The sequence below is a fragment of the Typopeltis vanoorti genome, chromosome 20, assembly GCF_054136105.1.
Source record: "Typopeltis vanoorti isolate ZY-2024b chromosome 20, IOZ_Tvanoo_1.0, whole genome shotgun sequence".
Lineage (NCBI taxonomy): Eukaryota > Metazoa > Arthropoda > Arachnida > Uropygi > Thelyphonidae > Typopeltis > Typopeltis vanoorti.
Genome location: NC_143568.1, coordinates 4876801 through 4894493, shown reverse-complemented (window position 1 = coordinate 4894493; position 17693 = coordinate 4876801). Strand labels below are relative to the sequence as shown.

General features: G+C 35.1%; 1 protein-coding gene across 1 annotated transcript in view; it reads left to right on the top strand.

Annotated features, from left to right (window-relative positions):
• LOC150095203 (putative ATP-dependent RNA helicase DDX43) overlaps positions 1-17693 on the top strand; it is a 282514-nt gene that overhangs the window by 111034 nt on the left and 153787 nt on the right. Inside the window, exons 6-7 of the mRNA XM_090409697.1 lie at positions 1266-1347; positions 1479-1582. Of these exons, the coding sequence (XP_090265823.1) occupies positions 1266-1347; positions 1479-1582 (186 nt within the window). The remainder of the gene's footprint in view (positions 1-1265; positions 1348-1478; positions 1583-17693) is intronic.

Below are 17693 nucleotides of genomic sequence, written 5' to 3'. Positions count from 1 at the left end.
CTCTTTCATTTTTTTTTTTTGTTTCAATCATGCTTGTGTATTTTAGTCTACAGTTCTCATTTGAGTGCTGCTGAACTTTTATTTGCTTTAAAACTTTCTTACATGTTCTTCTTTTCAATATGAAATTCAATTTTATCCTGCTCAAGACTAAATAGTGATCACTTCCAATTTCAAATCCTCTGTACACTCTGGTGTCCTGCACCAGGGAGAAAACATCACTATCAACAATAACATAATCAATGAGACTTTTTTTTTTATTCCTCGCCTCTTCTCTCCATGCGAATTTGTGCACATTTTTATGTTGGAAGATTGTGTTTATAATAACTTGTAATAATCATGTCCTGAGCAGAAATGCAACAGTTATTTGCCATTATTATTAGCTTTGCTCTTTTCTCCAAATTTTCCCAATATATTTTTGTATGTTTGATCCATAACAAGGACCAACTTTTCCTTTTTCATTGTGTCAGTTGCTTTCTCTAAAGCCTCAAAAAATTCCTCCACTTCTACCTTATTAGAACTTTCTAGGGGACCATAGGCACAAATAAGTCTCATTGTCCAGTTCCCCATTCTCATATTTGTCCACATCACTCTACTTGAGAGTGGACTGCCTGCCATTCAAGAAGAATAGTCTCGTATTGAGTGTTGAATATTATGGCTACTCCTTTTTTTCCTTTGTCATTGCTTGAATATAACATTCTGTATTTATTGCTCAGAAAGATCTCACCAGTTTGTCTTTTTTGTTTCAGTCACCCCTATTATGTTGATCTGGTACTTATCTAATTCCTCAGCTAGCTCCATTTCTTTGCCATTCAGGGTTCTTACGTTGATAGTACTGATCTTAAACTCTGGTGATATTGAGTTGGGGATGGGTTTTAGTATTTGTTCTAGTAGCTAACTTTCTGCTGTTTGCCCTAGTTCCCTGGCCATATTCCCCTATTAGTCATTTTTAAAATAATTTTTTTATTGCTAAAATCTCTTACTCATAATATGGGTACCCACCAAGTTTGAGGGTATTTTGGCTACAGATTGGTTCTCTCTAAAGATTGTTCTGAATTTGAGTACTTTAATTTGAAACACCTTGTGTGTGTGGGGGGGGGGGGGCGATAACCAGCTCTGAAACAAGTCTCAAATCACTTTCTATCCAGTTTTTCAGAGCCCAGATAATTGATCAATTGTGTAATTTGTTAATATGAAAATGAGATAAACTTTAGTCAATGAACCAATATTGCCTTAATATCTTTCTTTTGATTTTTGTTTAAATCTAGAGTTACCTCCAATTAAGAAACAATTTTACTATGAAGATCCTTCAGTTACAAGCATGTCTTTCAGTGAAGTGGAAAAATTTAGGTATGAATATTTGCATTTGTTTTTATAAATGAATGGGGAATTTCTCCGTTTAGAAATTATTGGAACATTTTTGATACTCTTCTGTAATTAGCCTATAAAATTTCAGTACTTGATTAATTTTCTTAATTTAGGAAGGATAATAACAATATAACAGTAAGTAGTTTAGAAGATGATGATGATGAACGTCCAATTCCTAACCCAGTGAAAACATTTTATCAAGCATTTGCACATTACCGTAAGTGTGTTATAATCTTACTTTATCTCAAAAGTTTTGGTAAATTCATTTCGACATGGAATTGAGGATATAAATGTGTCTTTGAACAAAATGCATAACATTTGTTATTTTAAAACTAGTGTGTCATTAAAATTATCAGAGCTTTTATTTTTTGTATTAGATTGTTGTGCATTTATAGTTGTTACTGAGTACCAGTTCTAATTAATGAAACTCATTCTAGAATCTCTACATGGATGTGAAAGCCTTACATTTGCTTCTGTTGGGAATTAAATACCATTGTCGAACTTTTGAGACCTTTTAAAAAAGCTGATTAAAAGAAAAAAAATCAGTTCCCAGAAGAAAGTTACTGAAAATATCAGTCTAACCTGGCTTTTTTATAGCAGTGAAATTTGAAACATGCAGTGTATCAGAATATTGTAGTGCTGTTATCAGCTGAGTTATTTGCACTAAGAATTCAAAAAGGATGTGTTTCACTTCATGATTTTATATTAAAACTAGAATATTTTATTCAGCATCATTATTAAATTGGTACCACCAAAGCCTGACATCACAGGACATCATTCCACATAACATTTGCCATATTGTTTTTTAAATTTGTTAACTAGTGGTGCACTCATCACTCCCTCTGGAAGATATTGTAATCACTTCACCCCACTTGTCTTAAGAAAAATCTCCCTTGGTACCCCTCATAATTCTTTTAAATTTGTAAGATTATTCAAAAGATCATTGGAAACTTAGTAAGATTTGGTTGATTTAGAAACATCTAAATCTTACCAAGAAGCAAGGCTAATGCCATGTAAATTTCTTACATTTGGTAAATAGTTATCCAAAAACAAACATTTAAAATTGTTGTTCTTGGTATCTTTCTACTGTAATTTTGAAATTTGAAACATGATTGATTCAAATTTGTACATCAGTTGTTTATCTTGTATCACTTTTTATTTATTTATTTTATTTTGCTCTGACAATGGTGTTCTTCTACTAGAAATTTAAGCTGCAAATTTTTAGAGAATTTTAGTTTATCCTTGGGGGAGCTTTTTTACCTGTTAAAATTTATCGTCTTAACGAAGTTCTCTCTTTATAAGACTTTCATATGATCAAAACTTTTGTTGTGTACTAATTTCATTGCCTGAGTTTCTTGGAAATGAGGAAGTGGTGACTGATTTGTGGATCATGCTTTCTATGATGATAGATTGAAGGTTTGTGGGTTACAAAGTTTAGTGGATAGGTAGAAAAGAGGATATATATGTTTCATAGGTCGAATCAGAGAGAGAGCAAAGAGTCACTCCCAGAAGTTGTCAAAGAAGAATATGACTAGTAAAGAGTATAAGGACTATATCTCCGAATCAAAAAAATTACAATAATCAAAGAAAATGTGTTTGAATGATTTACAATTCTAATTTATTGCATAAAAAATAATTATTACCAAATATGAATTAGCATCATCTAAATCTACAAAGTTCATAGATTATATAACCATGTAAATACATAAAAATGTAATATAAATTATAAGAAAACTGTTATTTGAAAACATTCACAAAATTAAAATAATTTTTAACATGGTTCAAAATATTAGAATAATGCAAAAATAAATGCACAAAAATTAGTCAAAAGGAAACCTCATGATAATTAGTACTTTGTTGCATCCCCTTAACTTTTATGACCGTTCGTAAACATTTGGGCGTATTATTTACTTAGTGGTTCAGTCTTGTTTATCAGTGCATGCCCATATGGTCTGCAGACTAAAAACAAGTTCATTTTTGCCTCTTGTGGCAACTTCCTGAAGATGTTTCTTCATAATTCTCCACAAATTCTCAAGGTGGTTTAAATCTGGTGAGTTTGCCAGCCAAGGAATTACGTTGATTTACCTTTCTTTGAGTCATCTAGTAGTGGCCTTGGAAGTGTGACAAGAAGTTGAATCTTGCTGAAAATGGAAATCACCATCACATAAATCTTCCAATATCGATAACTTAAAGTGCTTAAGAATTTCTTGCTACACTTTGGAATTGACTCTTTCGTACACAATACACTGCCTACCTGGACACTCTGCAATCATGCAAGCCCATACCATGACTGAGGTTGCAAATTTCATCAAAACGTTTTATGCATTCTTTATCAAATGCTTCTTGCTTAAGATAGCAGACACGTATCCCTTGATGACAATGGGACACACAAAACATACTTTCATCGCTAAAAAAGTACCTTTTTTCCAGGTCCTCTTGACTCCACAACAGTCTTTGTTTACACCACACTAGCTGCTTTTTACTTGGAAGTCATAAGCAACTTTCTCTTGGGCACACGTGATTTAAAACCTAGTTTGTGAAGTTGTCTCAACGTTGTAGATTTAGATACATTCACACGTAGTTCTTTCCATCTCCTGTGAAAATACCTTACACTTCGAAAGTTGTTTTTTCTTCATGATATTCTTCAATCTCCTCTCATCTCTTGATGTAGTTATTACCTTTTGACCACTATTGCAGCAATTATTTTGAAAACTTCGGTTATTAGAATACCACTCAATACTTTGTTCACACTTGCTTTAGAACATTTCAATTCCTTGGCTATAAGAGATTGGCCTTCTTTGTGTAGAGACAACATATGAAACCTTGGCTTCTGATATGTAACTCGTTTGACCTATGTTTAGCAAATGATTAACTGAAATCCATGTGCAAATGATTCCTCACACACGTCAGTTCCACAGCTACTGAAATATATGCTACTTCTATGCTCTCTTCAAAACCAATCGGAAAAATTTGGAATATTCTAATATTTTGAGCCTCGTTAAAAATTCTAATTTTGTGAATGTTTTCAATTACAGTTTTCTTATAATTTAAATTACATTTTTGTGTTTACATGGTTATATAATCTACAAAGTATGTAGATTTGGATTATACTAATTCATATTTGGTAATAATTATTTTCTATGCAATAACTTAGAATTGCAAATCATTCAACATATTTTCTTTGATTATTCTGATTTTTGATTTGGAGGTGTAGATGCTTGAAAAGTAGTTAATGAGTGAAATCGATTGTCAGAGGTGATAATGATCAGAATGGGGGCTTCATGAGTTACCTATGTAGTAATGGTAATTTCCTTTAAAATAGAATTGCTGTACTTTGGCTATTTATTTTTCATTCATAAATATATATAGGATGTCTGTAAATTATCTTTACACCTTCTATCCAATATAAAAAGTCAACCAGGAGGTGTAGAAATTGTGGGATTATTCCATGTTACGTGATGTTGATTTAGTCAGTTACATCAGTATCCCATAATGCAGAAACGTTATGAAAGGGTCACTACCCAATTCAATTTTGGCCTTTGCCAACCTCAAACATTCACAAAATATATTATACTTATGATGAAATAAGAATAAAGTTTATTGTCCAGTATAATAAATATACCTTCTTTTAGAGTTACACGGTGATCAGCATTCATTTTAAAAATGTTTTGGAATTTACAACCGTGTTAAAAAAAACTTTTTTTATTATCCAGACGTTTCGATCTTCACATCAAGATCATCATCTGGAGCTTACATAAATATACAGGACAAGCTGAGTTACATCATTAACTGTAAGCTAGAGAAACAATGATTTGATCACATGTTATTCTACTGGCATGACCTCTGGTGGAGAAAAAAAAAAAAATAAAATAAAAAACAAATTTTTACATCAAGCTAAATTCTATTTTTTCAATGACAGGAATAAACATTCTTTTAGATGGTTTTCTTTCAGAAACAATTGGTGTCCTATTTTTAGTATTACAATTCTTATTTTTGATTTACAATACTGGATTTTCTACAGTCCTGTTTATAGTCGTTCTTGGTGAGGAAGGTCGAATATATATCTTCCATATGTTTGGGATTTTTAAACCATCATTGTTGTTCAGATTGGGGTGGTTGCTGATAATCTCACAGGCTTCCTTGAATTTCCGTTCATACCATGTTCTAGCGTGATGTAGACATCTGGTGGTTTTCCAGTCAATTCTGTGTAAGGTATTCAGGGCATGATCAGAAAGGCCACTTCAAAAAGTCAGTGTCAAAAAAACTGTTCCCTCATTACGCGCGCTCCCCTAGAATTTACAGGCTACCAAAAATTCACAAAGAAAATACCCCGCTAAGACCTATCGTTGAAGGAATTGATAGCCCGACGTATCACTTAGCCAAAAAATTAGCGGCAACACTCAAGGAGTTGGTAGGTCATTCCCCTTCCTATATCAAAAACACACAATACTTCATAAACATCATCAAAGACATTACATTACATTAGAAAAAGATGATTTATTAGTCAGTTTTGAAGTCTCTGCCCTCTTTACGAATGTCCCAATCAATGACACAATCCTTCTCCTACAGAACAAATTCCCTCCAGATATCACGGTGCTTTTTGTGCATGTATTACGGTTGGGTTATTTTGTATGGCAAAACGCCTTCTACTTACAAAAAGAAGGCACAGCCATGGGCTCGCCATTATCCCCCCCCCCCCATTGCTAACTTTACATGGAACATTTTGAGCAACTTGCCCTAGATTCCTCCGCTCTAAAACCCAAAGTCTGGCTTAGATACATTGATGATGTTTTTGCGATCTGGTCCCATGGCCGCCAGACATTAGACACATTCCTTAGCCACCTAAACAAACAACACAAATGCATACAGTTCACAATTGAAATTGAAAAACACAACACACTTCCGTTTCTAGATACACTTGTCACACGTCTTTCCTCGGGCAATCTTTCCTTCACTGTTTACCGAAAACCGACACATACGGGACAATATACACACATAAACTCCTACCATCACCCAACACAAAAACTAGGTGTCATCAACACGCTAAAAAACAGAGCTCAGATGATTTATTCCAGTGAACAGACACTGAAAGACGAATTTAAAATTATCAGTAATAACTTACAAAAAAATGGAATATAGCCAAAATACTATAAACAAAATTCTCTACAAAACCACAATAAAAAACAAAGACAAGCCAGACTACAGTAAAACTATAACCATTCCCTACATTAAAGGAATATCAGACAAAATAAACAGAGTACTACAAAGTACAACCTCAAAGCCATCTTTAAACCTCCTGCAAAACTAAAAAGCTTACTCAACTCATCCAAAGACCCACTCCCTCCACTAGCTCACCCTGGAGTATACCGGATTTATTGTACTTTCAACATACCATATATAGGAGAAACAGGACGCACTATTCCTATTAGACAAAAAGAACATAAACGACACATTAAATATAATAATATGGTGAAGCTGGCCTTTCTGATCATGCCCTTAAATACATACCTTACACAGAATTGACTGGAAAACCACCAGCTGTCTACATCACACTAGAACATGGTATGAAAGGAAATTCAAGGAAGCCTGCGAGATTATCAGCAACCACCCCAATCTGAACAACAACAATGATGGTTTAAAAATCCCAAACATATGGAAGGTATATATTCGACCTTCCTCACCAAGAACAGCTATAAACAGGACTGTTGAAAATCCAGTATTGTAAATCAAAATAAGAATTGTAATACTAAAAATAGGACACCAATTGTTTCTGAAAGAAAACCATCTAAAAGAATGTTTATTCCTGTCGTTGTAAAAATAGAATTTAGCTTGATGTAAAAATTTATTTTATTTTATTTTTTATTTTTTTAAATTTTTTTTTTCCTCCACCAGGGTCACGCCAGTAGAATAACATGTGATCAAATCATTGTTTCTCTAGCTTACAGTTAATGATGTAACTCAGCTTGTTCTGTACGCTCCAGATGAACTTGATGTGAAGATCGAAACGTTGGGATAATAAAAAGTTTTTTTTAACACGGTTGTAAATTCCATAAAATTTTTAAAATGAATAATAAATATACTTTCTAACCATGTGAAAATACTTTCTACAACTCTTATCCAGTGTTTTAATAATATGGTAAGAAACCATTTTGCTACTTAAATATGGAATATATATGGCTTCTGCTTTGATTTAACCATGATATCAGTGTTGGAATTCTGAAGAGTTTTGAATGGAGTCACGCATGGTTTAGTCTGAGGATACCATGATATCGGAAAGTACTTCATATATTGGTTCTGATAGTGGAGTACAAGGTAAGACTTTGATTTTTGATGCAATTTAATTGCTTTTGCTTTGCATATTTAACCAACGCTTGGTATTGCTAGCAGTCCTTTGCGGCTGCTGGATTTTCTGCAGAATTTCTGTTGGCAGGTTTCTAGACCTGCGGGATTTCTACCTGCGCTCACACGCAATTAAATCGATATGAGTGTACCTGACCCGGATGCTGTCCCTGATTTGCTCGATAAAGAGCCGGCTCTTATACTCATTAATAAACTTCAAAAGAAGTTCAAGCTGAAATGGCCTACTAGCACGATCAACCCTGACATCGTTATCGAGTCACTCGACAAAGGGCCGGCACTCACTTTTGTTAAAAAGCTTCTCAAAAAATTTGAATGAGAATGGCCCGCTACTTAAACTTATATTCTTCACCCGAGGTTGATGATGAGGACAATGAAGACTCTCCTCAAATGGAGGAAAAACTCAATCTAGTTGTCTCTGCCTCTAATCCTTCTGATCAGGGAGAGATCCACGCTCATTAGAAGTGAAAAACTCTCGCTCCTGATCCAACAAATGATGTTGGTATGATGAAGATTCTTCCATTTCAGACCCCTCTGCCCTTCCCAATGAAAAGGTGCCACCGATTATCCTAAGGGAAAAGCAGAGATAGACAACACTAAGAACCACCATGGCTAACTTACAAATAAGTTATAGATCGGCTAAAAATGTCGATGAAGGCATAAAAATTCAGCCTGCCACGGTGGCTGATTATAGAAATCTTACAGAGGAGCTGGACACAAGAGGAACACAATATCACACATTTTCTCTTGCCTCCAAAAGAAATCTGAAAGTGGTCCTATGAGGACTCTCCGAGGATATTGACACGGATGAAATTGTCACTGACCTCAACTTACAGGATCTACCTCCCATAAAGGTCATTGAATGTTCAGATCAAATAAGACACCTATGCCTCTAGTCTTAGTAGAGATTCATAATATTTACAAAGACGTACAATCTAAAATTAATCTGTGGACTTAAAATCAACCCAGAACTATGAGGAAGAGAGCATCTTCTGGACAGTGCCACAGATGCCAAAAATTTGGCCATACCCAGAAGCTATGCAAAGCCCAGTACAGATGCTTAAAATGTGGCGAGAAACACCTCACAAACACTTGCACCAAGCCAAAATCCACCCTGGCTAAGTGCTCTAATTGTAGCGGTTCTCACCCTGCTAATTATAGAGGGTGTATACATCACCCCAAAAACAGATGGAACGATTCAAATAATCAACCTACCTCGTCATCTAGTGTGGGAGTTCCTGAAGTTCTAGTTCCTCAGTCCTCCAAGAGTGAGAACATGACAACAGGTGCTTGCCCACCATTAACTTGAGCCCTTTAAGAAAATGATTCTTCAACATCAAGCGAGAACATATGCTGATGTGGCCCATTCCAAACGGATACTACAAAACCAGAACCTGGCTAATCCACATTTAAATCTATCAGCTATTATCACCTCTTCTCTTGCAAATATCCTGCAGGATTTCAGCAACTCAAATCCATCACTATGTATTACAAAAAAAATTCTTACGACAAACCCAATCCATATTATCTGCACTCTCTGATGCATAGGAAAAAAATCACCCCAGATTCACTTAGGATTATCGCTCGGAATGCCAATGGTATCAAAAACAAAGTATTGGAAATCCAGGAATTCAATAATAGATATAACCCAGATATATTTCTAATCAATAAAACTCACCTGAGGCCTGCTGACAACCTAAAAATCAGAGGGTATCAGATTTACAGAAACGACAGACTTGGGTATAGAGGTGGAGGTACAGCCACCCTTATCAAAAACTATATCAACCATCATTCAATAACCAACCACCAACCTTGAAATCACAGGCATTAATGTCCTCACAAACTCAATTGGAAACCTAAATTTTTCTGCTTACAACCCTCCATTAAAGACATTGTTGACCTCAGATCTGAATGCCATCCTTGGAGTAAAAGGACCGGTCATCATCGCTGGAGACTTCAATGCAAAACATCCTGTCTGGAACAGTAAATCTACCAACAAAAATGGCCGCATCCTTTCCAACTACATAGGATCAAACTATGCTGTTGTGGCTGGACCTACCGAACCAACTCCTCTCAGTACGTTTGGCACTGCTGACATCCTGGATAAAGCTATCCTGCAAGACATTAAACTTCAGTACAGCCTTAAATCACTAAACGAGCTGTCATCAGATCACAACCCAATTCTACTACAACTGGGAGAACAAGAATACCTGTCTCCTCCCTCTCACTCATGCATATCGTGGGACAGATTGTCTAAAGCACTTAGGGATCAAATTGGACCTGTCCCTCATATATGCACAGAAGATGATGTGGAATCTGCAGTGATGCCTCACCCAACAGATTAAGTCCGCTATAACGGTTGCAACCTTCTATAAACCTGTTCCCAAGCCTGGTCGTTTGCCTGAGGATATTATGGACCTGATCAGAGAGAACAACAGAGCTAGGAAGAGATTTTGTAACACTTGCGCTCCTCAGGACAAAACAGTTCTTAATAGATTGAACGGGGCAGTGAGAGATGCACTTAAAACTCATAGAAACCAAGACTATTACACTTTTTTTTATATAATCTTTGTCAAGTAGCTTTATTTTATCCTCCTACATGTTTTGCCAATTTTTCTATTGGCATCCTCAGGGAATACAAACTAGTAAGCTAAAATGAAGGTTACAGACTAAGTTATAACTGATGGTTCTAATTCATACAAAAAATTGGTATTGTGCGTGACAATGTGCGTGTCTCGTTAACGTGATTTATTCGTTATGGCTCATGACGTAATTGTTATGAAAGTTCATTTCTTTGATATTTAATGATCTGATCAAAGTTTTCCAAATTTCTGATAAAATTAGACCTTGATTCTTGTTTAGGTTTTCAGTTTTACGGGCGACTGTAGCTGCTTCTTTAAAAGTTCTTGAATGGTAGTTATCTTCTATGTATGGCATAAGGCTCTTCCAATACATCAGTACAATTAAGATTCCTTTTGTCAGCAACCTTTCCAAAAAATTAGCTAACCTTTTAAAACCACATAAGATCAGAGTGGCATTCAAACCAATCAACATTATTTGGAAATTTTTAAGATCGCCAAAAGATCCTCACCCATTCTACAAGTACTCTGGAGTATATAATATACCTTGCTCGTGTGGTATTAGTTACGTAGGTCAGACCTCTAGAAGCTTTGAAACGAGAAAGAAAGAACACATAGGATATGTCAGAAATAACAGACAAGACATTTCAGGCCTTTCATGCCACTTTGCCTCTACTAACCATCACATTGAGTGGGATAAGAGCCTTATGCCTTACATAGAAGATAACTACCATTCAAGAACCTTTAAAGAAGCAGCTACAGTCGCCCGTAAAACTGAAAACCTAAACAAGAATCAAAGTCTAATTTTACCAGAAATTTGGAAAACTTATCAGATCATTAAACATCAAAGAAATGAACTTTCATAACAATTACATCATGAGCCATAACGAATAAATCATGTTAACGAGACACGCACAATACCAATTTTTTGTGTGAATTAGAACCATCAGTTATAACTTAGTCTGTAACCTTCATTTTAGCTTACTAGTTTGTATTCCCTGAGGATGCCAATAGAAAAATTGGCGAAACATGTAGGAGTATAAAATAAAGCTACTTGACAAAGATTATATAAAAAAAAGTGTAAATAGTCTTATGAATAATTGTCAAGAAAAAATTCAACATCATAGAAACCAAGTTTGGGATGAAAAGTTAGCCTCTATCTCACCCATTGATCACTCTATCTGGGAGTGACTGAGAAACATCAGAAATAAAAACAGATCCCTCCCCATAATCTCTAACCAGGGCCTAGTTCACACAGATGTCGATAAGGCAGAAGCCATAGTAAAGAATCTAGAGGAGCAGTGCAAACCTTCTTATAACAACTTAGATTTCAATCACTTATACAAAATCCAGACAGGTCAGACACATATTAAAGCTCCCAGATACCAGTGCTGACCATATTGTGCCCACATCACCTGTTGAATTATATGATATTATTAAAAAACTAAAGAACAATAAAGCTCCTGGACTAGACGGCATCTCAAACAGGGTGATCAAGCTGTTGCCTCGAAAAGCTGTAGTGCACCTGACTATTATAATAAATGCAATCTTAAGATTTCATTATTTTCCTTCCACCTGGAAACTGGCTGATGTAATCCCTATACCTAAGCCAGGCAAGGACCCACACTACTGCAAAATTATCGTCCAATCAGTCTCATCTCCAATCTGGGTAAGGTTGCGGAGAAGGTCATCCTCTCACGACTCCAAACCTCAGTAAATGACCTAAACATCCTCCCTAAAGAACAGTTTGGTTTTCGGCAACACCATAGTACTACTCAGCAAATCCACAGAATTGTCGAATACATCACCACCAGCTACAACTGGCGCCAGTGCACAGGAGCTGTTTTCCTAGATCTATCCAAAGCATTTGACAAAATCTGGCATTTCGGACTCCTACACAAACTTATCTCACTAAAAATGGTTCATCTAATCCATTCATATCTTCAGAATAGATCAATACAAGTCAAAATCAACAATTTTCCTCATCCCAGCACCATATCTTTGCTAGAGTGCCGCAGGGATCCTTACTGATGCCACATGTCGGACATACCGCACAATCCGATGTCTTCCATTTTGGCCCTGTATGCGGATGATACAGCAATACTAACCAGATCTCTCTCTCCGATCCCATTTCATTACCAGAAAGCTTCAAGAAAACCTTCTAAAGCTGGAGGGTTGGTTCTCCAAATGGAGATTGGAAGTCAACCCCCAAAAAAGCTCAGCCATTCTTTTCTCGAAAAGTCCAATATCTCCTGCAGGAGATGTTGCTATTCAATACTAAAATTCCCTGGAAGACAGAAACAAAATACCTGGGTGTAATTCTCAACAAAAAGCTATCTTTCAACCAACACATCGAGTCTACGTGTGCAAAGGCATCTAAAGCCATTGCTCAGATCTATCTGCTAATTAATAGAAATAGCAAGCTCAGCAACAGAACCAAATTGCAGCTATACCAGATGACGATTCGTCCTATAATCACATATGTCTCCAGCCTGGAGCCACACCTCTAATACTAACATTATCAAAATACGAAGAGTACAGAACAAGTGCTTGAGAATGATTCTGAACGCCCCATGGTATGTTAGAAACAATCAACTTCATAGAGATACAAATGTTCCCTATATTTTCTCTTTCCTACAATCCTTAGCATCTAAGTTCTTCCTAAAGATGTCCATACACCCCAACGATTTGATTCAGCAAGCTGCAGCATACGAGGCAACGGACATATTCAAACATAGAAGTCTAAAAGCTATATTAACCTCCTATAGCGATGCATAATTTCCATGCCCATTCAGGGCAAGCACACTGCTCATAAATTTTACCCTCACTGTAACCACAAGAGATAGCAGGTAATGTGAAAAAGCATCTTGCTTCACCCCTAAAGGCATAAATGTCAGTGGTCAATTAATCATGGTATCATGAATTTCTCATGTGGACATTTTTTTTGTAGGAGAAATTGATTGAATTTCACTTTCAGTAGATATCATCTGTTATTATAGAGATAAGTTTTTAATGTGGTTCCCACCCACGAAATGTTATTAGTAAACCTATAGTATATTTGTACTGTGGGTGGGCTAAGGATTTTTTTTCCCCATTTTTTTATTTTTTTTAATTATTTATTTTATTTAATTTTTTTTTTTTACATAGTCTAGAAACCCCATTCTAGAGATCAAACACAGAACTCTTTCAAACCACTTCAGGCCTCCAATAAGCAGGGAGGTGGTCTCACACCAGATGATGAAATTCATCTCCCACCTGAAGACATTTGCAGACATCCATGCCCACGATGGGATTCGAGCCTGCGTCATGTTAGTTGGAGAGCAGCACTTAGCCAACCAAGCTTGCAGTACCTGTTATTTAGATTTAAAATGCTGATATCCTCTCATACTTTCTTATTTTCCTTCTTTTAACTTACACTTCATAATTTATTCCTTTCCCTTAGAATTTATAATTGCACTATTTACTTCAAATTTGCAATACCCAGGTAGAAGGCCTAGACTTTGATCAGGTGCTCATCCAGTTCAGAAGTTTTATGATCTCTTTCAGACCATATGGCCTGACCATTACAATCTTAATTTAAAAGACTGGTAGCATCCTCATAAACAGTGGACCGAATTCCTTGACTATACATCCTCATACTAGCTCAGAGTTGACCGAGGAAATAGTGGGTTGTGTGTGTGAAGTAAGCAGGAAAAAGCATTAAATCTAAATAACAGGTGCTTACCTCTGTAACACCAAATGATATCATCAAAAGTGAAAATGCTCTGTTGAAATTGGATTTCTATCAATTTCTTCCACAAAAAAAAAAAGGTTGTAGTTTCATATATGGAAACCACAACTTTTGTGGATGCAAAAATCAACAACTATAAGAAAAATGTTCCTTCAATAATCCTGTGATCTAAGAAGCAATGAACAACGGTTGCCACAGTCCTTAAAAGCTGTAAGTGTGAAACATGACAAGGGAGTCAGAAAATTCAGCCACAGATGATAATGGACTGCTATGCACTGACTAAATTCTTGGACAACAGAAATATCAATTTTTTTTTTCACCGTTTCTAAAGTAAAAACTTGAAGGGGTGAGTGTTGTGAATTGTTGAGAGATGAATCATTAATCAGCCTAATTGTTCAGTAGAGAGTTGAGGAGTTTTATAGATATCTTAGACACTACTTGAAATATAAGAATGGTATTCGCTCATGAGAAAAATTTGTAATTTGTGTAGATTTAATATTGCAGAGTGATGTTAGTTACTCTGCGAACTAGGATAACTTGGCTGACTTTCATTCCTTTGCCCAGGATATCCTAAGTAGATATCTCTGTATTACACTTTGAAGAATGCTGATTTTGTTTTATATGCTTGTATGTTGTTTCTGATTCAGTTCCATATACAGGGCCGCATTTACCATTAGGCGCATGAGGTGCAAGATGGGGCCTCACTCTCTAGGGGGTGGCCTCATTTTAAAACCTTACTCCTCACAAAGAACAATAAAAATATGGTGTAGTTATAGTTGCAAAATAAAATACTTATTTTTAAATATTAAATTCATAATATAAAAACTAGAGGCCGCTGAAAAATTTGTGAGGCTTTCCGCTTCTATTTGAAATACATCGTTCCTTAGAATATAAAACTAACAGGAACTCTGTATTCCATAAAATTCATGTAAGCGTACCATTTCTTTGCTGGACGTATATACACGTCCAGGAAACCTGGATAATATTCTGTCCAACTGCTAAAAGAACATGGATAAAAGTGTAATTTGACTGTCATGTCCATTAGGTGTGATAATCCTTCACGCCGAAAAGAACACTTAACTACATTACCTGGCATCAGTGACATAGCTAGAGCTGTTGCCGCCCGGGGCGGTCCCAGAGTTTGCCGCCCCTCTCAATACACACCAAGAATACTACAAAAAGTCAAAACGATGTATAGGGAAATAAATTAAAACACTATCTTTATTTTTGAAGTAAAAATTTGCTTTCAACATTCTAAAATTTTATTTTTCTTGCTTTTCTGTTAGCAAAATCGTTGATGACATTGGCGAAGTCTATTTCATAGTAATGTAGGTAATTCTTAATCAAATTTTATTTAGAAAAACTCCTTTCACAACTAGCAACACTTACAGCAATTGTAGAGGAAAATTTGCAGTAGTATTACAATATTTAGAACTGAGTTCTCGAGACTGTATTTTAGAATTAACTGCAAAAGCTCAAAAGGTTCAAAGTGCTGCCCGGGGTGGACCACTCCCACCACATCCCCCCAGCTACGCCACCGCCTGGTGTACGTTCTGTGTACTTTAAGAGCAAACGGCAAGCAGTTGCTTGCCGTTTGCTCTTAACTGGAATCTAAGTTATATCAGACTAAATACCTATGAATTATATTCATTTTGCTGCTTGTTATTATTGTATAATTATAGTTTTTAATGCCAGCGTAAAATAATAAATCTTTTCATACTTTCTTCACTTCATATTGTATCATTTGGAAGATCAATGTCAATATCAATTTTTTTGCTAATTAGTTTAATCGCCAATACATTTTAAAATTCTCCAAGAACTTGATTGAAGATAATTATTTTTGTCAAACAATTTTATAGATTCATGAAAATCCGAATCTAAAAATGAATACAGTCTTTATCTGTTCCAAATTAAGTTTCCTATTTTATTAATAATCTTAGTTCGAAGGTTAGTTATCATACGTAAATCTTGAATCGTATCATGTAATGCATAACTTTTATAACGTAATCTGTTGGTTTTGCATTTAGACTTTCTTGGTTCCCCCCCTAATCACTCACTACAAATTAAAATAAACGGCAGTTATGAAGTCAACTGTTATGTACATATTTTCGGCTAATTTCGATATTATGCGGCAGTTTTGAAGTAACGATATTTTCCCTACAGTTTATCTTTTGAAACGTGTAGGTGCATGCATCAAAGTGAAATTTTATTCAAAAATTTTCATAGCAGAATTAATTCGCCTTTAATGGCTAACTTCCCCCTCCCAAAATTATCACCACACACACAAATACTACTAGATAACATGTGGCACTTTCTTTTTGTTTGAATTCGTTATTTTTCCAAAGTAATTGTACTGTTGCAGTTTTAAGCAAAAGACAAAGGCGTAGAATCTCTGATAAAATACCATTGGATATAAATTAAAAAGACTCTCAATCGGAAACCCCATGTAATGCAGTTTAACACCATTTTTTATTCATAAAAAAAATATAAAAAAAATCGCTCCTAAAATTGAAATGTGCAACCCATATAATCTTATTTTGCAAGGAAAGAAAGCAAAATGTCATATTTATTTCAATAAATGTTATTTAAAAAATATAAATATTTGACATATTTCCAATGCAAACAAACATTTTGGTTATTTATTTTTGCACATGTGAAATTCGTTTTTATTTGGGAAGAGATAAAATAAGTAAATTGTGCAGCAAAAAAAGGGTCAATTAGCGGTGGTGGTGGGGGGGGTAATTGCATTTTAACAGATAGATAGCATTCTGCCTTTTTATTAGGTCAAAGGGATTTTGAGTATATTTGCGAAACAGATATATTCAACATAACTTAGCCAGTTTTGTTGTAAAAAGTGCCACATTTGAAGAAATATTAGCAGCATAATAATAAAATAGCAAAATTCATAATGCTTCAGAATAATTTGATAATTTTGATAATACCAAAACAAGATGAGACACATCCGTAGAAATCTATTATGATTATTATTAGAGTCCTTTTAATTATGAACTCTACAAAGATATACTTAATGAATTTGTATTTTTGTGTTTTTAAATAAATAAACTGGTTTCATTTTGTCACAGATGGTCTAAATAAATTTTGTCGCAATAGTCTCTAAAAGTCCAGGTAGTCCAGTGAAAACGCTGGACTGCCTGGACTTTTAGACTATTGTTCTTATCAATATTGTAAAAACACGATTGTAGCTTAAATATTCCAAAGCACATTACATCGATTTTTTACTTAGGTCAAGTCCCATAAGAATGTTGTAAAAAATAACCTTGTTTGTCTCTGTATCTTTTGTATTAGATATTTTTTTAAATAGCCCTTTGAAAATTAACTGTATATGTTTATATACACAGTTAATTTATGTATATTTTTCTTCAATAAGAATATGTTAGAGTGTTAAAAACAAAAGCAATGTTTTTTGCCAGAGCTGTATGTAATAGATCTACATGACGGCATTAGAAAGGTTGTTTATTAAATTTTGTGTGTATGAGAAAGGCTTACAAGCTCTCCACGTAAACACCTCCGAAGTCAGTCAGAAAGGTTCAAACAACTTTCAGATGGTCAGCAACTTACAATTAAAAGAAGACACAGAAGAGAACAAAGAGCGGGCCGAACTTGAAATTTAAGATGAAAGAATCATGCCGAATTCTTCGGGG